This window comes from Cryptomeria japonica, chromosome 5, assembly GCF_030272615.1.
Source record: "Cryptomeria japonica chromosome 5, Sugi_1.0, whole genome shotgun sequence".
Classification (NCBI taxonomy): Eukaryota; Viridiplantae; Streptophyta; class Pinopsida; order Cupressales; family Cupressaceae; genus Cryptomeria; species Cryptomeria japonica.
The window spans coordinates 822,466,339-822,485,300 of NC_081409.1; the positions used below are offsets into that span (position 1 = coordinate 822,466,339).

Below are 18,962 nucleotides of genomic sequence, written 5' to 3' on the forward strand. Positions count from 1 at the left end.
TCGATAATATGGGTTAATAGATGTTAGATACAATCACACTACTCATTATGGTAGTACTATTGAATTTACCTACATTCACCAATGTTATGCTCAATTTTCTTCCATACAATCTTTTTCTTGGTAGGTCATATATTCAAGCAATGGGGAAGACCTGTCTACCCTTCATTTATAATAATTAAGTTTCTACAATTGAAAATTATCAAATTAGAGTAGTTTCTTATGAGTACAGGTTTGTTGTTAACCTCCTATATCCACATCTCTTAGCATTTTGATTCTATCTCCAAGAAAACTAGATCCACCGCCTATTCTTGATAACTATATAATAGGTAAAGATTATAGATCACTTGCAACTGTGCTCTCTAAATTGTAGATAACTATAGTCATAACGTATCAGTAAAGGTAAGTTAAAAGTTCATTGTAATTTTCAGTTTTCCATTGTACAAAACTCTTTTAGCTACAGCTAAACCATGAGAACATATCCATATATCCTTATTACTTTGGTCTTATGACTAGATTAGTAAATTTCCATGTCTATATGTATATAGAAAGCAATAAAGATAGTATGCTATGTGGACGAAACAATTCGCAAACAAATATATTAAATAAAAACTAAAAGATAATATGCTATGTGGACGACCGAGGTTCGGGTGTCGAAGGCAACATTGTTGAGGAAGACCCAGCACAAGAATTAAGAGCATCGCCATATACAGCTATAGGCATATTCACGGGAACATACGGCAATGGAGAGTCAAATTCTAAGATCTTTAATACCTCTCTCATCCTGGGTCTTGCCTTTGGGTCCGGATGAGAACACAACAATCCCACTAACATCAACCGTTCCATTTCATCAATATTGAAATTCCCCTCTAGCTTTTTGTCTGCCGCATCCAAAATCTTCCCTTGTCTACGCAAACCCCATACCCAGGCCACCATTCTGAAATCGTATTCTTTTAAGGTGTAATCAATGGGTTGTCTTCCGCAGGCAATTTCCAAAGAAACAGCTCCAAAACTATACACATCTGATTCTGGGCTCGCCTTCCCAGATTCTATATACTCCGGTGCTAAATACCCACGTGTTCCGGCAACCATGGTTGTACTCGCGGCAGCGTGATCAGATTCAACCACTCTTGCCAGACCAAAATCCCCCAGCTTTGCATTGAAATTTGAGTCCAACAACACATTGCTGGCCTTCACGTCTCTGTGAACTATGCGCTGATCCCACTCCTCATGAAGATAAATCAAAGCAGAGGCCATCCCACAAGCAACGCTGTACCTTCGCTGCCAATTCAAACAAACCTTGCTTTCATTGAATATATATTTATCGACACTTCCATTCGAGAGAAACTCGTAAATAAGAAGCAAAGTCTCCTTGTTCATGGCACCATCCCAAGAGTCGCACAAGGTTACGGTGTCTCAACTTACTGACTATTGTAACCTCTGAGATGTACTCTTTCCTTCCCTACCTCGATCCTTGGGCTATTCTCTTTATGGCCACTGTATCGTTGGTTGTAGGCAAGATGCCTCTTCCGAAGCCTCCTTTGCTCAGTAATTCATCCTTGCTGAAATTACGGGTAGCCTCGCTGAGTTGAGCATAAGAGAACTTGAAGGGGCCTTGAGCTAACTGTTCGTCTAGCTCTATGTCCCCTTCCTCACGCCTTGCTTCTCTCTGTTTGAAGTACCACCGCCCGGAAATACACAAAAAAATAGCAGATGCCCACGAAGCAGACGAAGAGGGATATCATAATAATTTTCCTCCTACCATATTGAGTTCTTGATGGGGAGGAAATATCCCACAAATATGTACAAGAAAAATTCCACGCTGAGACTGTGTGGGTTTCTATTGCAGCTATTCCAGTGGCTGCGGAGAGGCCAAACCTGACCTCCTCCAGAAAAAAGCTACGGAGATCTATGTGATATGTCAAAATCGGGCTTCTGGGTTTAGTTATATTATTGAGATTAGCAGAAGGGTTAGACAAAAGAAAATACCTGTAACTTTTTTGTACTCCCATCATAATCTACCCACGCATCCAAAGCTCTTCCATTTTTGAGAGTTTTGTTTAGGAATTCAGGTTCAAAGTTAAGCGAAAAGATGGCCTTGGAAACAAGTGAGTTGACGTCAATTCCCGCATGGTTATCATCGGGGTCAAATTCATCCTTGAATGTGTTGAACTCGACGGCCACTACAGGATTTGTAATTTTACCATCTGTCGTTCGATTATAAAGGCCCAACAAACTGCCCCAACCACTTGAGGGTGGTTTAGCATCGAAAGGGAAGAAAAAGAAAGTGAGTCCGTCCCCTGAAAGCATGCTGGTGCTTACAATAACGAACTGAAAATATGATGTAAAACTTGCGAGAGCCCCTGAAGGCTTGTTCCAAAGAGGAATTGGTTGGTTGTAAGTGGCCCAGCCTACACTTCGTGTCAAGTTACCCACAAATTCATTTCTGGAGAGTTGTATTTTGTCCCCTTCAAAGTAAGCATCAGGATCTGGTTTGATACCTGTTTGGGGAGGGAAAGCAAAGCAAATGTTTCCTGTGCATTCCATATAAGAGAATAGAGTGACGATCAAGGAGAAGAAAAGGAAGAGCGTCCAAATGGAGCGGTTTGCCATAGTAGTATTGTTGGGAACAATCTCATTTTAATGAGAGTACCCCACTCTATTATCGTTAATAGCTGAGTGAAATGGTAGCACCAAATTCAATCTTTAGGTGTCAGTCTAAAGTTATTGACAATTGACTACTATCTAAACGGACCAAATAAAACCACAAGATGGGTAGCTGGGGAAGGTGATTGATTAATACTCTTATCCCACACATGTGTTGAAATACCATTTAATTCAATGAAATTGAAAACTCAACTATTTAATTAGTGTTGATGATTATTATTAGTTTCTCTCAATCTAATCGATATCATTTTGAAGTTAAGGTGATTGATTAGTAAATTAAAATTGTGAGAGCCATCATGATCTGGACATTTATTTCTTTTATCTACACACTTTTATATATTTGCATCTTATTAAAGCTATTAGATGTGTTGATGTTCATTGCATTGAATGTTTAAGTATTATATACAATATTTCAAAACCATCTTCTATCACTTGTGGAATTTAGATTTCTAAGCCCGTTCAAAGGATAACTTTAGATTTCATATCTATTTGTATACATATTTAAAGAAATTTTCTATTTTCTTGTCAATTTTTTTTAATCTTTGATTTCAATAATCCTAATGAAAAAAAAAAAGCCTCATCATGACCTAATATAGACAAACAAGTTTAAAATATTGTGTAAGGTTAGGCCTGTGTGTGTGTGTGTGTGTGTGTGTGTGTGTGTGTGTGTGTGTGTGTGTGTGTGTGTATACATACATACATACATACATACATATACATACATATATACATATATATACATATACATGTATGTATATGTATGTATATGTATGTATATATATATATATAGATATATATATATATACATATGTATATGTATATATGTATATGTATATGTATATGTATATGTATATGTATATATATGTATATATATGTATATATATGTATATATATGTATATATATATATATATACATATATACACATATATATATGTATATATATATATACATATATATATGTATATGTATATGTATATAGATACACACACACACACACACACACACACACACACACACACACACACACACACACATATATATATATATATATATGTATGTGTGTGTGTGTGTGTGTGTGTGTGTACACACACACACATGTAACACTACCTTATCAATATCTACTTATATTATCATGCGAAGAGGTAGCATTCACTTGCACAATAATTAAGAGGTTGCAAAAGATGTCCTTTTCCTCACTAACTAATATTTTCCATGAAGCAAGGGACCTTGTATGAAAATGAAACTCTCATGTATAATAAAAGGTTGCACTTCTCTTTGCGCAATGTCTAAGAGGTTTTTATTTTCATTTAAATTATTAAAAAAATTATTTTAATCTAAGTTGATTTATGTTCATCCAAATAGCTAGATTAAATCCTTATTTCAAAAAACTTCTTATTGGTGTTCACTAGATATTTTTGCATTTTTCTTAATCATGATGGTACAAATTTAGATTAAGGTTACACTCTCAATTGTTCCTAATGCTCAGTCACCTCTGACTTGGTGTAAGGATGAATTTTCTCTTTTGGATTTTCCCTTCTATCTCCCAATCTATCTAGGTTGCTAACTTTAAGCGCTCCCTTCCCCAACATCAAAAGATTGTTTTACGTCTCTTTAGGTTCCATTTGAGTTTAACACCTTCCATTGGCCCTAATGTTAATCCCCTTAACTCTAGTTTGGGTCTGGTTCTTTGTGTTGGGCTTTCAATCAATCAATCTACGACGAACTCTACTGCTCCCCATGATATTCAAAATGAGATAGCAAGGAGGTGAGCCAAGAAAATAAGAGATCTAGAGTCCCCATCTACAATGATGCTGGAAGCATTTGTTTCAAAGGTGAAAGCTATGTTGGACTCCCTAGCTATTTCCTCCAGGAAAGTTTCCTAAAAAAACTCTTTGTGCTAAATAAGGGTAAAAAAATATGTGGATGGGAAGGTAGAGTTCTCTCCCACCCAACAAGCCATTGGTTCATGCTTTGGGTGGGAGAGTGTTTATTTTGTTGTTTTATTGTGTCTGGTTGTGTTTGATTTTAGGTTTTAGTCTTTGGGTTTGTTAGTGTTTTGGTTTATGTTGTGTATGGTTAGTAGGAAGTTTTTATTTATGAGTTCTCACTCCTTGTGAGTCCCTGGTTTTGTTTCCTTTGTTGTGGATATGTATGGTTTGGGCCTCTCCCACTTTTATTAATATATTATGAACTATTTAATCAAAAGAGATATTTATTCATGTAGGTTCTATATTAACCTTTAAATCAAATCATGGTTAGCATGGTATCAAATATGACGCAAATCATTCTCAGTAAAATTAAAATTAGGAATAATAGAAAGGTGTGTCCAAAGTAACATCATTGAAATAACCATTGTTGAGGAATAACTCAGAGCTATGTAGTCAAGTGGCATAGCATAATCACCAATGAGTTATAACTATCATATAAATATAAATCAATGCATCTACATGAATAAATCATAATAAAATTTATTTACAACAGGTATGTGCACCAAGATGGTGAACAAAAAGGGGGGTCAAAAGTGGCCACTTCTTTTTAAATCAACTAAACTTGAACTTAGAGGATAAATTTGAGACTCATGCACTCAAAATGTGAAGATACCCAAACAAGAAGAGTTGTAGTACTCTTAATCTAGTATCTAAACTACTAAAGTTTGTCAAAAATGGATAAGATTAAGAGTCTTAAATTCTACCCACACATAAAAGTGTTCTTTCTTTTTTCCATAAAACATAACATAGTGTCTAGTGTGTGTGTCAAAAAAGTTATAGTTCCATTTAGTAGTTTGAAAAACCCTTTGGTAGAAAGATTGTTAAGAGTGAGTAATAGAAGTTCTGTACTTTTTTGTAATTTTTTATTTAAGTATTTTCTTAGTAATTTTTCAAAGTGAACACATCGTAAAAATAAGATACCTATATGTACAAGTCACATAACTTGGACCAAAATGATAAAACAATACAAACTAAAAATTGAAAGTGTAAAGAATAAATTGTAGAACAATTATATATATATAATTTGGACAATTAGGTCAAAATTTATTAAAATAATCGTACACATATGTCTCTGAGAATTATGGAAACATTGGTAAAAGAAATTATGAATTAATATGTTAATGTTGTTCAAATCTAAATAATATATGGTTAGAAAGATCAAAAGACATTTGAAATTATGGTGGTAATTTTACAAATTATACCAACTAGATAACATGTAAACCTAATGAGGAGGAAGTTGAGAAAAAAAATTGGAAGAAGAAAACACATAAATAGTAAGGAAATGAAGCTCCCAAGCTCGAACCTTGTCATGCAAGCCTAAGAACAAGCCTTAATGTGTACATGTAATATGAATTAGAAATTTGCATGTTGTTATAATTCAAAAAAATATCCATATGTTTATGTATGTATGTATGTATGTATGTATGTATGTATGTATGTATGTATGTATGTATATGTAATTATGTATGTATATATACATGTATACATATAGATATGTATGTATATCTACATATCCATACATATATACATATATACATATACATATACATATATTTATATACATATACATACACATATACATATACATATACATATACATATACATATACATATACATACAAAGGTGCGGTTCAAGTTCACAACCATGTAGGCATATTAATACTAAGTAGGCATATTTCACAACAAGGGGCACATAACCTTCCCTTAAAACAAACAACCAATCATAAATTAGATAAGGAAACCCTACATCATGATGGTGGAAACACATGTATTCATGTCACTTTGAACTTTTCACCATGTTGGCAACAACAATGAAGGAAAATTGAAAGGCGGGGGTGAATCAGTTTTCACCGGATCTACGAACTTAACCACAAATATAGATTTGATAAATTGTAGCAACAAAAAAGATAAGAAAATTGATAGCACAAGACACAACACCAAGATTTTGACGTAGAAAACCCGGTTAAGGGAAAAACCATGGTGGGAACCTACCCACAATAAGATGATACTCTACAATAGTATGTGAAAATAATTACAATGGGGAATGCACCAACATTTAGGCACACTGCCGAGAGCTTACAACTCAAGATACAATAACCTAGAAGGCTACAACCCTTAGGGAAGTCCCATTGACCTACAACAATATTCAGACTAAAATTCGGAGGGAATGAACTACAATAATAGCATCTGCAAATGCTTGATGATAGTTCCGGTTAGGCACAATTGTCTGCTCTACAACACCAATCTCTGCTTCAATACACCACACAGAAAGATGAATCCTTACTCACACATAAACCACTCTATAATAATGCAGACACAACCTCAAATTACATGACAACATCACCTATTTATACAAATCATCAACCTTGACAACTGAAGAGGGGAAAATTGAATGAAAGGTTAAATGATCCAAAAACACAATGCAATGAGCAAGAAAATATTAAAACATCAAAAGATCATTTATACCTTTGTTATTTTACCTCTCCCTCGGATTGAGCCTTTGGTGAAGTTGAATAGTGCCTCTCTTCAACTTGATTAGATGGGCTCCTTCTTGATGGATGTGGAATGCTCTCCAAATGCTCAACAATGTAGGTGGATTGTTGGATTGGATTTGGATGATGGATAAAAGGATTTGATAAATGGAGGATTATGAGGACATGATAGAGGGATGATTAGAAGAGGATGAGAGAAGAAATAGGCAACATGACAATGCATGAGAAGTGGATAATTTGTGAGGATAATATGCTCCAATTTATAGATTGGAGGAGGCCAATGGAGGTCCAAGATTGATTTGATCATGAAGGGTTGAGATTGATTTGAGATAGAAGGCATGGATCATGGGTGCCTTGGGAAAATAAACAGGAATATAAAATTCCTTGGGAAAAGGGGGAGAAATTTGAATTTCAAATATGAGGAATTAAAAATTCCAAAATAAAGATTCATTGAGGGATTCAAAGAAATTTGAATTTATTTGAGAGACTCAATGTTGATGTGACATAAGTGGGAATTAAAAATTGAGGGATAATGATAATCATGATTATGAGAGATTCAAGAAGGATTAATTAGGTTGAGTGGGATTAAAAAAAGTGATTTGTAGGAATCACATGACTAGGTTAATTAGAATTTAAAAAAAAAATTATAGGTAATGGGCTGAAGCCAATAAGGTGTACATACTCTACCCCCTTTGTGGGATTTGAACTTGTGACCTCTATTTCAAGAGCATAAATTCTCCACCACTAGGCCAACTCAAGTTGTATGGTTAATTAGAATTAATTAACTGAGTGGGTTTAGAGGAAATAATTATTGGAGGGAACTTTAGAAGAATAGGGGAATAATTAATTTATTTGATAAATTAATTATTAGACAATAGTGATAGTATTAAATAAATTAGATTTAATTAACACTGAGGAGAATAAGGATAACACAATTAAGTTAATTAATTATGTTGATAGGCTTAAATTAATTAAATATTAATTTTAGGTGTCTACATTTTGCCCCTCTTTGATACAACGTCGTGAAATGATGTTATATCAAAGAAGAATAAAACATATTGGAAGAAAAGGATAAGGACTAGTAGCATGATGCCCTAGTCATGAGATGCAGAAAAGGATTAGGACTAGTAGCAGGATGCCCCAATCATGAGATAAGGAAGCAGTGGTATGCCCCCTCGAGAGGACATGCGAGTTTGAAGAACACGAGTGTGCTCTCGAAAGTGATTAGAAGAATAAGTGATGAAAGGATGAATATAATGAAAGAGGGAAGTAGGATGGGTTGGAGTGTTGTGAATGAAATGAGACAAAGAAATGATAAATGGATTGGATTTATTATTGAGCAAGTATAGAGAGCAAACCTAGATTTGATATTGCCATGGATAGTCTATACCACTAATTATAAGAAACAGGATGATATGAAGATCTAAGGTGTGGACTGATGCTCAGTCAAACAGGAATGCCTTGTACACAATCATGCAAGCGTTCATAAACACTACTGCAGGGTTGTCAGTTCGAATAAGGAAGACCTTCAAACACACCATGCCATGAAAACTATGTCCCATTATACACCAGCCAAGACATACCAAGATATAGGATGATCAAGGCATTCCTGAACAAGTATAGTCCCGAGACATAAGATGAAAACAAAGAGAAAAGCTCAAGCATGCAAACAACATGCACATTACCAACTGGCATCTCTTGCCAAGAGTAGGACATGGATTTGGATAAACTATCAGACTAGGGAAGGAGACATCCCAATTGGCAGGTGATGGATTTGGATAAACTACCAGACATGGGAAGGATTCATCCCGATGGGCAAAGCGATGGATTTATTTATGGATGACAAAATACAGGTTGGATTTGCAAGATCTAAAAATGAGAGGATTGTTGCTCGGATTTGATTAGAAAAGTATGGATCAGATAGGATTGGAAGAAGGATAAATAATTAGCTAGGACGAAAAAGGGGAGTGGATGAGTGAGTAGGATCGGATTGAGGATGAGATTAGTGATTGAATTGGAAGATATGGAGAATAAGATAAGATGGGTTGGATTGGTGAATATGATTTGATTGAATTGGAAGAGATGGAGAATATGATTGGATGAGATAGTATTGGATTAGAAATATAATTGGATAGGATGGGGTGGATTGGTGAATAGGATTTGATTGAATGGAACCAATGACAAGGGAGAACCAAGGATTGGTAAGAGGATAGATAGATGAGGGATTTGTTTGGATAGGAGATGGAGGGATAAAGGATGGAGGATAGGATGATGGGGATGCAAGGACTATGCTGCAAAGGAGTGAAATGCCCCACACTAGAGGTAGTGGAGTTAAGGATGGAAGAATGGTGGATAAAGATGTATGAGGTGGAAGGATAATGTGCTTGAATGCTCCAAAGCATGCATGCATATACATTATTTTGCCTCTTATATGATCAAGATGAAAGATAGGAATGGAGGATTCATTTTGATAGGATGAGGGATATGAGATGGAGGATATGGATAGGATTGTCAATATCAAATATAGGAAAAGAGAATGGACTTAGATATGATGCAGATGGATGGGAGGATTACGTGGATGAAGCTTGCCCCCAAGTGTAGAGTGCAAGAGGATGAGGGAATTACACATGATGCTTGTTTGCCAAGTTTTCATCATGGTACTTACCCAAGGCTCCACAAGGAGTGGTTTTCACCACTGGATGAAATGACTTTTCTTTGCTTTTTTTAATTTATTTTTTTTGTATTTTTCTTGATTTTTTTTTATTTTTTATTTTTTGAAATTTTAAAATAGTTTGGATGGATAAAGATGAGGATGAGTGGATATGGAAGATAGTGGATGCATGAAATAGGAAGGGAGGACTCAAGCATCTAGTTCCATAGATGGTATCCCTTAGTATTTCTTTGAACTGGAGGCATGCTCATAGATGTTGGTAACAATAATTGGGGAGATGAAATGGATAGGGGATGGAAGATAATCATTTAGAAAGGATTGGACTAACAAAATGGGATTGTGAAAAGTGGATGGTGGATAATGGATGGGGTTTTGAAGAATTTGTGGAAGATCAACATTGGCACACACCTTGAAGGGTGGTGGAGTAGTGGGGGAGAGTGTTTTGAATTAGATGAGGGATAAAGTGTGGATTTTGGGAAATGAAGACCCAAAATAGAAGAAGGGGATGGTGGAGTTGGGATGGTGGATTTTGGGACATAAGAACCCAAAATGGATTTTGAAGATGGAGGAGTGTTAGATGGAGGATTGAAGGACTTATGAATGGATGGAGCTTTTGGATTAACAAGTTTGGATGCCAATTTTGATTTTTCTTTGGGATGCATTTCTTTGAGTAGTTTGGGGATCAACATAGTTTTTGATTTTTTCTTTTGGGGCCTCTATGGCCTTTTTGATTTTTCTCTCTTTCGGATCATATTTTTATTTTGAGCATGTCGTTTTGAGGGAACATGTTCATCCTTTGATTTTTGTGGATTTTGAGCTTTATGCTTTTTAGATTGGGCATCCAAATTGCTTCCAATAGAAATGGGACGGGTGTACGAGGATGAACAACTTAAGGATTTTGTGGATGGTGGGATGATGAAAGAAGAGTGTTGGGAGGCATTCAAATATGTGTGCCATTGTTGATCTTGCTTAGGGATCATGGATGGAGGTATGTAAGGACCCAAAATGGATGGAAGGAATGGAGGATTTAGTTTTGGAAAATAAGGTCCCAAAATGGATGTGGATGACAGGGGATAATGGGATTTTGATTTATATGAAGGAATTTTGGATTTAAGAGGAATAGAGGATGTACCAACATCTTGAGCATTAGCTTGAGGATACCCTTATTTTTGGAAACAAGCTGCGAGTCCATTTTGAGGGGGATGGGATGTGGAAGTAGGATTAGGATTTTTAGATGTATTGGGATCATGACATGGAGATGAAGGGATACTTTGATCTTGACTAGGGAGGGTATCATGAGATGGAAGAGGATCATGTGATGGAGGGAGAGGGTTGGATAGAGGAATCATATGATCATGAGAGGAAGTGGAGGGAATTCCATCATTAGATGGAGTAGAGGGAGATGCATCATTAGATGGAGAGTATTCTATGCTAGCATGCTTTGGAACAAGATTTTGGCATGTTTGGAGTTGTGGGGATTGTGTGATGGAGGAGGATATGGAAGCTTCAACTTGGGTGGATGGAGGAATGATGGTATCATGAAGTGTCGGCGATCAAGATTTGTTTTGAGGTAGAGGTGATTGGGGTGGATGGAGGACTTGAGGAGACTTGACCACTTTGCTTTGAGGTGAGGATTTTGCTAGCATGTCTTGGATAAGATTATGGATAATGGATTTGGAGGACATGGACAATATGGATTTTGGAGGATTAGGATTGGATGGAGAATTGGGATTAGATGGGGGGTTGGGATTGGGATTGGATGGAGGAGTAGGATAATGGATTGGGGAATTAGGATTAATGATTTGAGGAATATGGAGTAAAGGATTTGGATGGGGAGTAGAGGTAATGAATGTGTTGTGAAAGGATGGGGATTGAGATATAGATGGGGGGGAGATGAAGGTATATATGCGGGTGAGGGATAATATGGAGATATGGATGGGGAATAAGATGGATTTCCCTTGTCGAAGGTAGAGGAAGGATAAGAGATATGGTATAGATTGGGATTAGGTGCAATGCGTTGAAGTGATATGGATTAAGGTATGATATGTGGATGAGAGATTATGGGATTGACTTGGTAGGCAGGTTCGTGAACTTCCATAAGCATCTTCTCATACCAAGCTTTGAAATTTTTGGTAGTCATGTTGAGAGTGAAGAATTAGATTGGAATTGGATGAAAGATTATGAAGATGATGTTAAATGAAGATGAGGATTAGGAATTGGATTGGAATGATGATGGATTAGATTTGATTAGATTTGGATTTGATTTGATTTGATTGGATTAGTCCTTGGATTAGGACTTGATTTGATTGGATTGGTCCTTGGATTAGGACTTGATTGGATTGGATTAGTCCTTTGATTAGGACTTGATTGGATTGGATGGGTCCTTGGATTAGGACTTGATTTGATTGAATGGGTCCTTGGATTAGGACTTGATTGGATTATATTGGATTTGATGTGATTAAGGACAGGATTGATTCATATTAGGATGACACCTTAGCCTTTATATTGGGACTTAGACGAGAATTGATGATGGATTGGATAACCGGAATATAAAGATGGATGGATTTGATTGATTGGAATTTTGGAGATTTGATTGGATTAGAGGGATAATGATTATGAAAGAATGGATGAATAGTAGGAAGGAGAAAGGGGGAGGCTACCCAAAGTCGAATGAATGATTTGGACAGAAATATTGGTTGAGGAAGGATGATTGTTTGGAATGGATGAAAGTGGATTGGGGGTAGGATAATTGCTTGGATAAATAGAAATGGATTAAAGATTCGATGATGACAAGATGAAATTTGGAAAGAGGGAGGATTGATTGGTTGGAGGAATGATAGACTTGGCAAGAGATATCAAGCAATGAATACACGTTGGCCACTGACGCACACAAAGAATCCAAACACAATGTGCTACCCTAGGAAATTGGATGAGGAAAACATTTTCTTGCTGACTCAGGTACACACCCAATAGCTAATCAGAATACGGCCGCTGGGTCTCATGCAATGGATTCCCAACGCCGTAGTAACTGACTCCAAATGCTAATGGGGGCACGATATGGCAAGTCTTTTGGGGGAGTTACTATCTCCCTTGCACAAATATTATCCACCTTTTGGAGGTGAACCAGATGTCTTCTAATCCTAGAGATTTTAGTATGGATTTCCATTCAAAGACTACTCCTTCTAGTCATGCAAGCGTGATTGAGGCCTATAGCTCTACAAAGTACTAAGCAAGATGTAGTCACGCAAGCATGATTGAGACCTCAAGGGGCCCTACAAAGTGCTCAATATGAGGGTGAAATCTCAAATAGCTCCATCCTCTAAAACTTTCATCTCAAGAGGCTTATTTATTATAGTGAGTCAGAATGCTCAAGTCTGGCCGTACTCACTTGGGTTGTTCCCCTCTCACCAATGCCTAAGCAAATCGAGAGGGCAGGCCTGCTAAGGGTAAAACATGCAAGCAAACAAGAAAAGGTTTAAGGATCAGGATTTTTGATTGTCTATGCAGACAAGAGCATACTCTCCTACCTCTACACTTTCCTCAAACACAAAAAGAAAGAGTTCTTTTACCCCTAATTAAAATCTAGGTGCCTAGAATAAAAAGATTAAGAAAAACACAATGTTTGGTCGGATTTCCTTAGGCAACTTGCAAAAAAGTGGATTAGTAGTTATGTTGTTTGAGAAAGATAGTATTTAGCAAGTGAGAACTTGGACTAACATTCTGCAAAAACACTTGTTAGGCTGTCAAAAACATCAAAAACTTTTGATCCTGAAATTCCCTGAAATTTGACTAAGACTAAAATTTGAAAGATCTTCAAAAAAATAGATTTTGCATTATAACTCCTGGAGGTCCAAAACCCCTTTCAAACATCCTAACAATATATATGGAATATAACTTTAAGTATAACTTATACTTAAATGTTATATTCCATATATAAAACTCCTAAAAAAACTCTTTGTTTTTTATATGAGTAAATAGAAACATAAACTTGTATGAGTTATTCTACAAGCTCATATGACAAATCCCAGATAACCATATGACAGAACACAAAAACTCATACTATGTAAGACAAAAAATCATACGAGTTTCAGTAGAGAGGACAAAAAGTAGAAAAAAATCAACACAACAGATATACATAAACTCGTGTGAGTTTTCTCAGTAGCCCATACAACAAATCTCAGATGCCCATATGACAAAAGAAATAGATTCATTCTATGTTAGATAGAAATTTGTACAATCTTTCATGCTGAAGCGGAACCTGCAGCAAAAATTCACAAAAACTTGCAAAAAGAGGTTAAATTCAGGGACGTGAGTCCCACTGGGCGTGCCAGAATGAAGAGGGAAAAATGGAATGAAAGGTTAAATGATCCAAAAACAAAATGAAATGAGAAATAAAATATTAAAACATCAAAAGATCATTTATACCTTTGTTATTTTACCTCTCCCTAGGACAAGATTGATTTGATCATGAAGGGTTGAGATTGATTTGAGATAGAAGGCATGGATCAAGGGTGCCTTGGGAAAATAAACAGGAATATAAAATTCCTTGGGAAAATAAACAGGAATATAAAATTCCTTGGGAAAAGGGGGGAGAAATTTGAATTTCAAATATGAGAAATTAAAAATTCCAAAATAAGGATGCATTGAGGGATTCAAAGAAATTTGAATTTCTTTGAGAGACTCAATGTTGATGTGACATGAGTGGGAATTAAAAATTAAGGGATAATGATAAGCATGATTATGAAAGATTCAAGAAGGATTAATTAGGTTGAGTGGGATTAGGAAAAGTGATTTGTAGGAATCACATGACTAGGTTAATTAGAATTAATTAACTGAGTGGGTTTAGAGGAAATAATTATTGTAGGGAACTTTAGAAGAATAGGGGATTTATTAATTTATTTGATAGATTAATTATTATACAATACTAATAGTATTAATTAAATTAAATTTAATTAACACTCAGGAGAATAAGGATAACACAATTAAGTTAATTAATTATGTTGATAGGCTTAAATTAATTAAATATTAATTTTAAGTGTCTACAACAACAAGGTCGGCTAAACCCTCAACTCACAATTACAAAATTACATCACACAATAGAAAGATTGACCACCAAACCAATATAATGATATACATGATATAACATGGACCCAAATCAAATTTCCAAATGCTCATCACCATCAAAAATCACGCCAAGACCAACCGCAACATGTTACACCACTAGGAAAACCACATAACATGAAGAACATCACCAGATCAACCAAATCACCAAAAATTCATACAAAGATCAATGCAGATCATCAAGTTAAATAAGACATAATTAGGAAACACCATAAAGAACATTAGAATCAAGAATAACAGCTGCACCAACACCACTTATCAAATCTTCATCAATCACCATTTGAAACTCAAGAATACTTAAACAACAACAACTGTCACAAAGAAGGATAACTTGTGGAGCACCAAATCACGAACCATTTGAAATGAAGATACACAAGACCATCCTAAACAATCTCCCAAAATCTTAGGTCAAGATCTAATCACATCAAAATATACTAGAGAGAAAATACCAAACTCTGCAAAGCACTTATCAACAAAACTTATTTCAAAAATGGATCATATGATATGATCGATTAGGATTTTCGGATCACCAAAACCAATACAAAAATGTATAATGATACTAGATATAATCCATACACCAAACCATGATCCCATTAAACCAATCTTCATTCTGCAAACATCAGAGCGGGAATATGTTGACATCAATGACAACAATATATCCTAGTAGCAGTAATATCCAACAATCTCCTCCTTTGGCATTGGTGGCAACATATGAATATGAAAAATAATCAATGTAAAGAAAGAAAACATCTCCAACAGGCTCCCCCTAAGATCAAGAAGATAAATTAGTTTTTCGCATGCTTCTCTCTCCCTTTGTCAATAATGCCAAAGATTCTGAAAATAGAAAACCAAACTCCCCCTTAGATAAGAAAATCATGATTCTCTCCACCATAAATACACATCAGACTACTCCACTAGAGGAGAAAAACCATCTCATCAATCTGGATAAAGAGATAAGACTATGAAGTCCATTGGATTGATGCAAATCAAATCTATCTAATTCTCATTAGGAGGGGTAGACACCCCTAACTTGTCTCTCAAATAAACAAATGTATCTGTAGATAAATGCTTAGTGAAAATATCAACAATCTGTTCTTTTGTAGACACACACTCCAACTTAACTTTCTCTTCACTGACTTTTTCTCTCAAGAAATGATATTTGATTTATACATGTTTAGTCTTTGAATGTTGTACTGGGTTCTTTGACATATTAATAGCACTGGAATTATCACAATATATGACAATAGGCACATCATAGATAACTCTGATATCCTTCAACATTTGCTTCATCCAAACTACTTGAGTGCAGTTACCAACAACAACAATGGACTCAGTTTCAATAGTAGATAAGGATATTGAATCATGTTTCTTACTTGCCCAAGAAACCAATATCTTACCCAAAAAGAATGAACCATTGGAGGTACTCTTTCGGTCATCAACATCGCTAGCTCAATCAGCATCAGTGTAAGCACATAACATGAAATCATCATTCCTTGAATACCACAAACCATAATCCACAGGTCCCTTCAAGTATTTGAATATCCTCTTTACAACAGTGACATGACCCTATTTCCGATTAGCTTGATATCTAGCAGCTATGCACACAACATACATAATGTCAGGCCTAGTCTGTGTAAGATATAGCAGTCCACCAACCATAGATTGAAATAAAGATTGATTAGCTTTCGAAGATTCAACATTTTTAGACAATTTGTATCCAGTCACCATAGGAGTTCCAACTAGTTTGGAGTCATCTAACCCAAAATTCTTGAACAATTCCTTCACATATTTAGTTTCACATATAAAAATACCTTTTCTATTATGTAAAATATGCAAACCTAAGAAAATTTTCACCTCTCCTATCATAGACATCTCAAATTCTTTCTCCATATCACCGACAAACTTCATACTCAAGTCATCATCTCCTCCAAAGATAATATCATCAACAAAGAATTAAACAATCAAGATGTTATCATTTTCAATCTTAAAATATAGATTATTATCAACAGTACCTTTATTAAATCCCAATTTCAACAAATATTTATCTAATATAGCATACCAAGCTCTAGGGGCTTGTTTCAATCCATAAATATCTTTATTCAGTTTGCATACCATGTCACCATCATATGATAATGAAAATCCATCAGGTTGCTCAATGTAGACTTCTTCCTCAAGATCACCATTCAAAAAAGATAACTTGACATCCATCTGATATACCTTGAAATCTTTATAAGTAGCATATGCAAACAATAGTCTAATAGATTCAAGTCTATCTATCAGATATCAAAAGTCTCCTCATAATCAATCCCTTCTTTCAGTGAATATCCTTTGCATACCAATCTTTCTTTGTTTCTGATAACTTCACCGACTTCATTCAATTTGTTCTTGAATACCCATTTAGTACCAATAACATTCTTATCCTTAGGTCTAGGCACAAGTTTCCATGTGTTATTCTTTTCAATCTGATTCATTTCTTCTTACATAGCCCTTATCCAATTGTCATCCTTGCAAGCTTCAACAACATCTTTAGGTTCAATTTTCGAAATCAAACATACCTCTTCAATAGCTAGCCTTCTTCTAGTCATCACAAGTCTTTATTCTTATAACCAATAATTTGATTTTCAAAATGATTCAATCTTACATTCCTTGAAGTATTCTAATTATTTTGACTTTTAGGTTCCTACACCTCTCCACCAACAACAACAATATCTAGATTAATTGTCTCTATCAGATCATTCTGCTTCAATTCCTCAGTCTGAATCTAGGCATTAGAACAACATGTTGACCATCATCATATCCACATTCTTTGACACCAATTGTTGGCAACAAAAATGAAGGAAAATTGTGAGGGGGGGTGGGGTGAATCAGATTTCATCGAATCTACAAACTTAACCACAAATACAGCTCTAATAAACTACAACAACAACAAAGTTAATAAAATTGATACCACAACACACAACACCAAGATTTTGACATGGAAAACCTAATTAAGGTAAAAACCACAGTGGGAACCTACCCACAATAAGATGATACTCTGCAGTAGTATTTGACTACAACCCGAAAGGCTACAACTATTAGGAAAGTCTCACTGACTTACAACACGATTTAGACTATAATCTGGAAGGAATGAACTGCAATAATAGCATTTGTAAATGCCTGATGATAGTTTCGGTTAAGCACAATTGTCTTCTCTACAACACCAATCTTTGTTTCAATACACCACACTGATAGATGAATCCTTGTTCACACATACACCAATCTCTGATAATGTAGACACAACCTCGATACATGAATTACATGACAACATCACCTATTTATACAAATCATCACCCTTGATAACAAGGTCGGCTAAACCCTCAACTCACAATTACAAAATTAAATCACACAATACAAAGATCGACCACCAGACCAATATAATGATATACATGACATAACGTGGACCCAAATCAAATTTCCAAATGCTCATCACCACCAGTAATCATGACAAGATCAACCGCAACACGCTACACCACTAGGAAAACTGCATAACATGAAGAACATCACTGGATCAGCAAAATCACCAAAAAAATGCACAACGATCAATGTGAATCATCAAGACAAATAGGACACAATTAGGAAAGACCAACAAGAACATTATAATAAATAATAATTGCACCAACACCACTTATCAAATCTTCATTGATCAACATCTGAAATACAAGAATACTCAAACAACAATAATTGTCACGAAGAAAGATAACTTGCAGAGCACAAAATCACAAACCATCTGAAATGAAGATACACAAGACCATCCCAAACAATCTCCCAAAATATCAGCTCAAGATCTGATCACACCAGAATACATCAAAGGAAATACAAAACTCTACAAAGCATTGATCAGCAAAACAAACTGCAAAACCAGATCATATGATATGATCAATTAGGCTTTTCAGATCACCAAAACCAATACAGAAATATATAATTATACTAGAAATAATCATACACCAAACCATGATCCCATTAAACCAATCTCCAATCTGCAAACG

The 18,962-nt window shown here is 35.4% G+C and overlaps 2 protein-coding genes across 2 annotated transcripts; both read right to left on the reverse strand.

The window, feature by feature from the left end:
• Nucleotides 1-624: 624 nt before the first annotated feature.
• On the reverse strand, nt 625-1,377 carry LOC131876209 (L-type lectin-domain containing receptor kinase IX.1-like). Its single transcript, XM_059221051.1, has one exon. It carries the CDS (start codon nt 1,375-1,377, stop codon nt 625-627), a length of 753 nt encoding a protein of 250 aa, XP_059077034.1.
• An 82-nt stretch (nt 1,378-1,459) lies between these two features.
• On the reverse strand, nt 1,460-2,610 carry LOC131075141 (L-type lectin-domain containing receptor kinase V.9-like). Its single transcript, XM_059221052.1, has 2 exons — nt 1,987-2,610; nt 1,460-1,666 (listed from the first exon to the last, which is right to left on the reverse strand). The coding sequence occupies exons 1-2, from the start codon at nt 2,608-2,610 to the stop codon at nt 1,460-1,462; spliced, it is 831 nt and encodes a 276-aa protein (XP_059077035.1).
• Nucleotides 2,611-18,962: the final 16,352 nt, after the last annotated feature.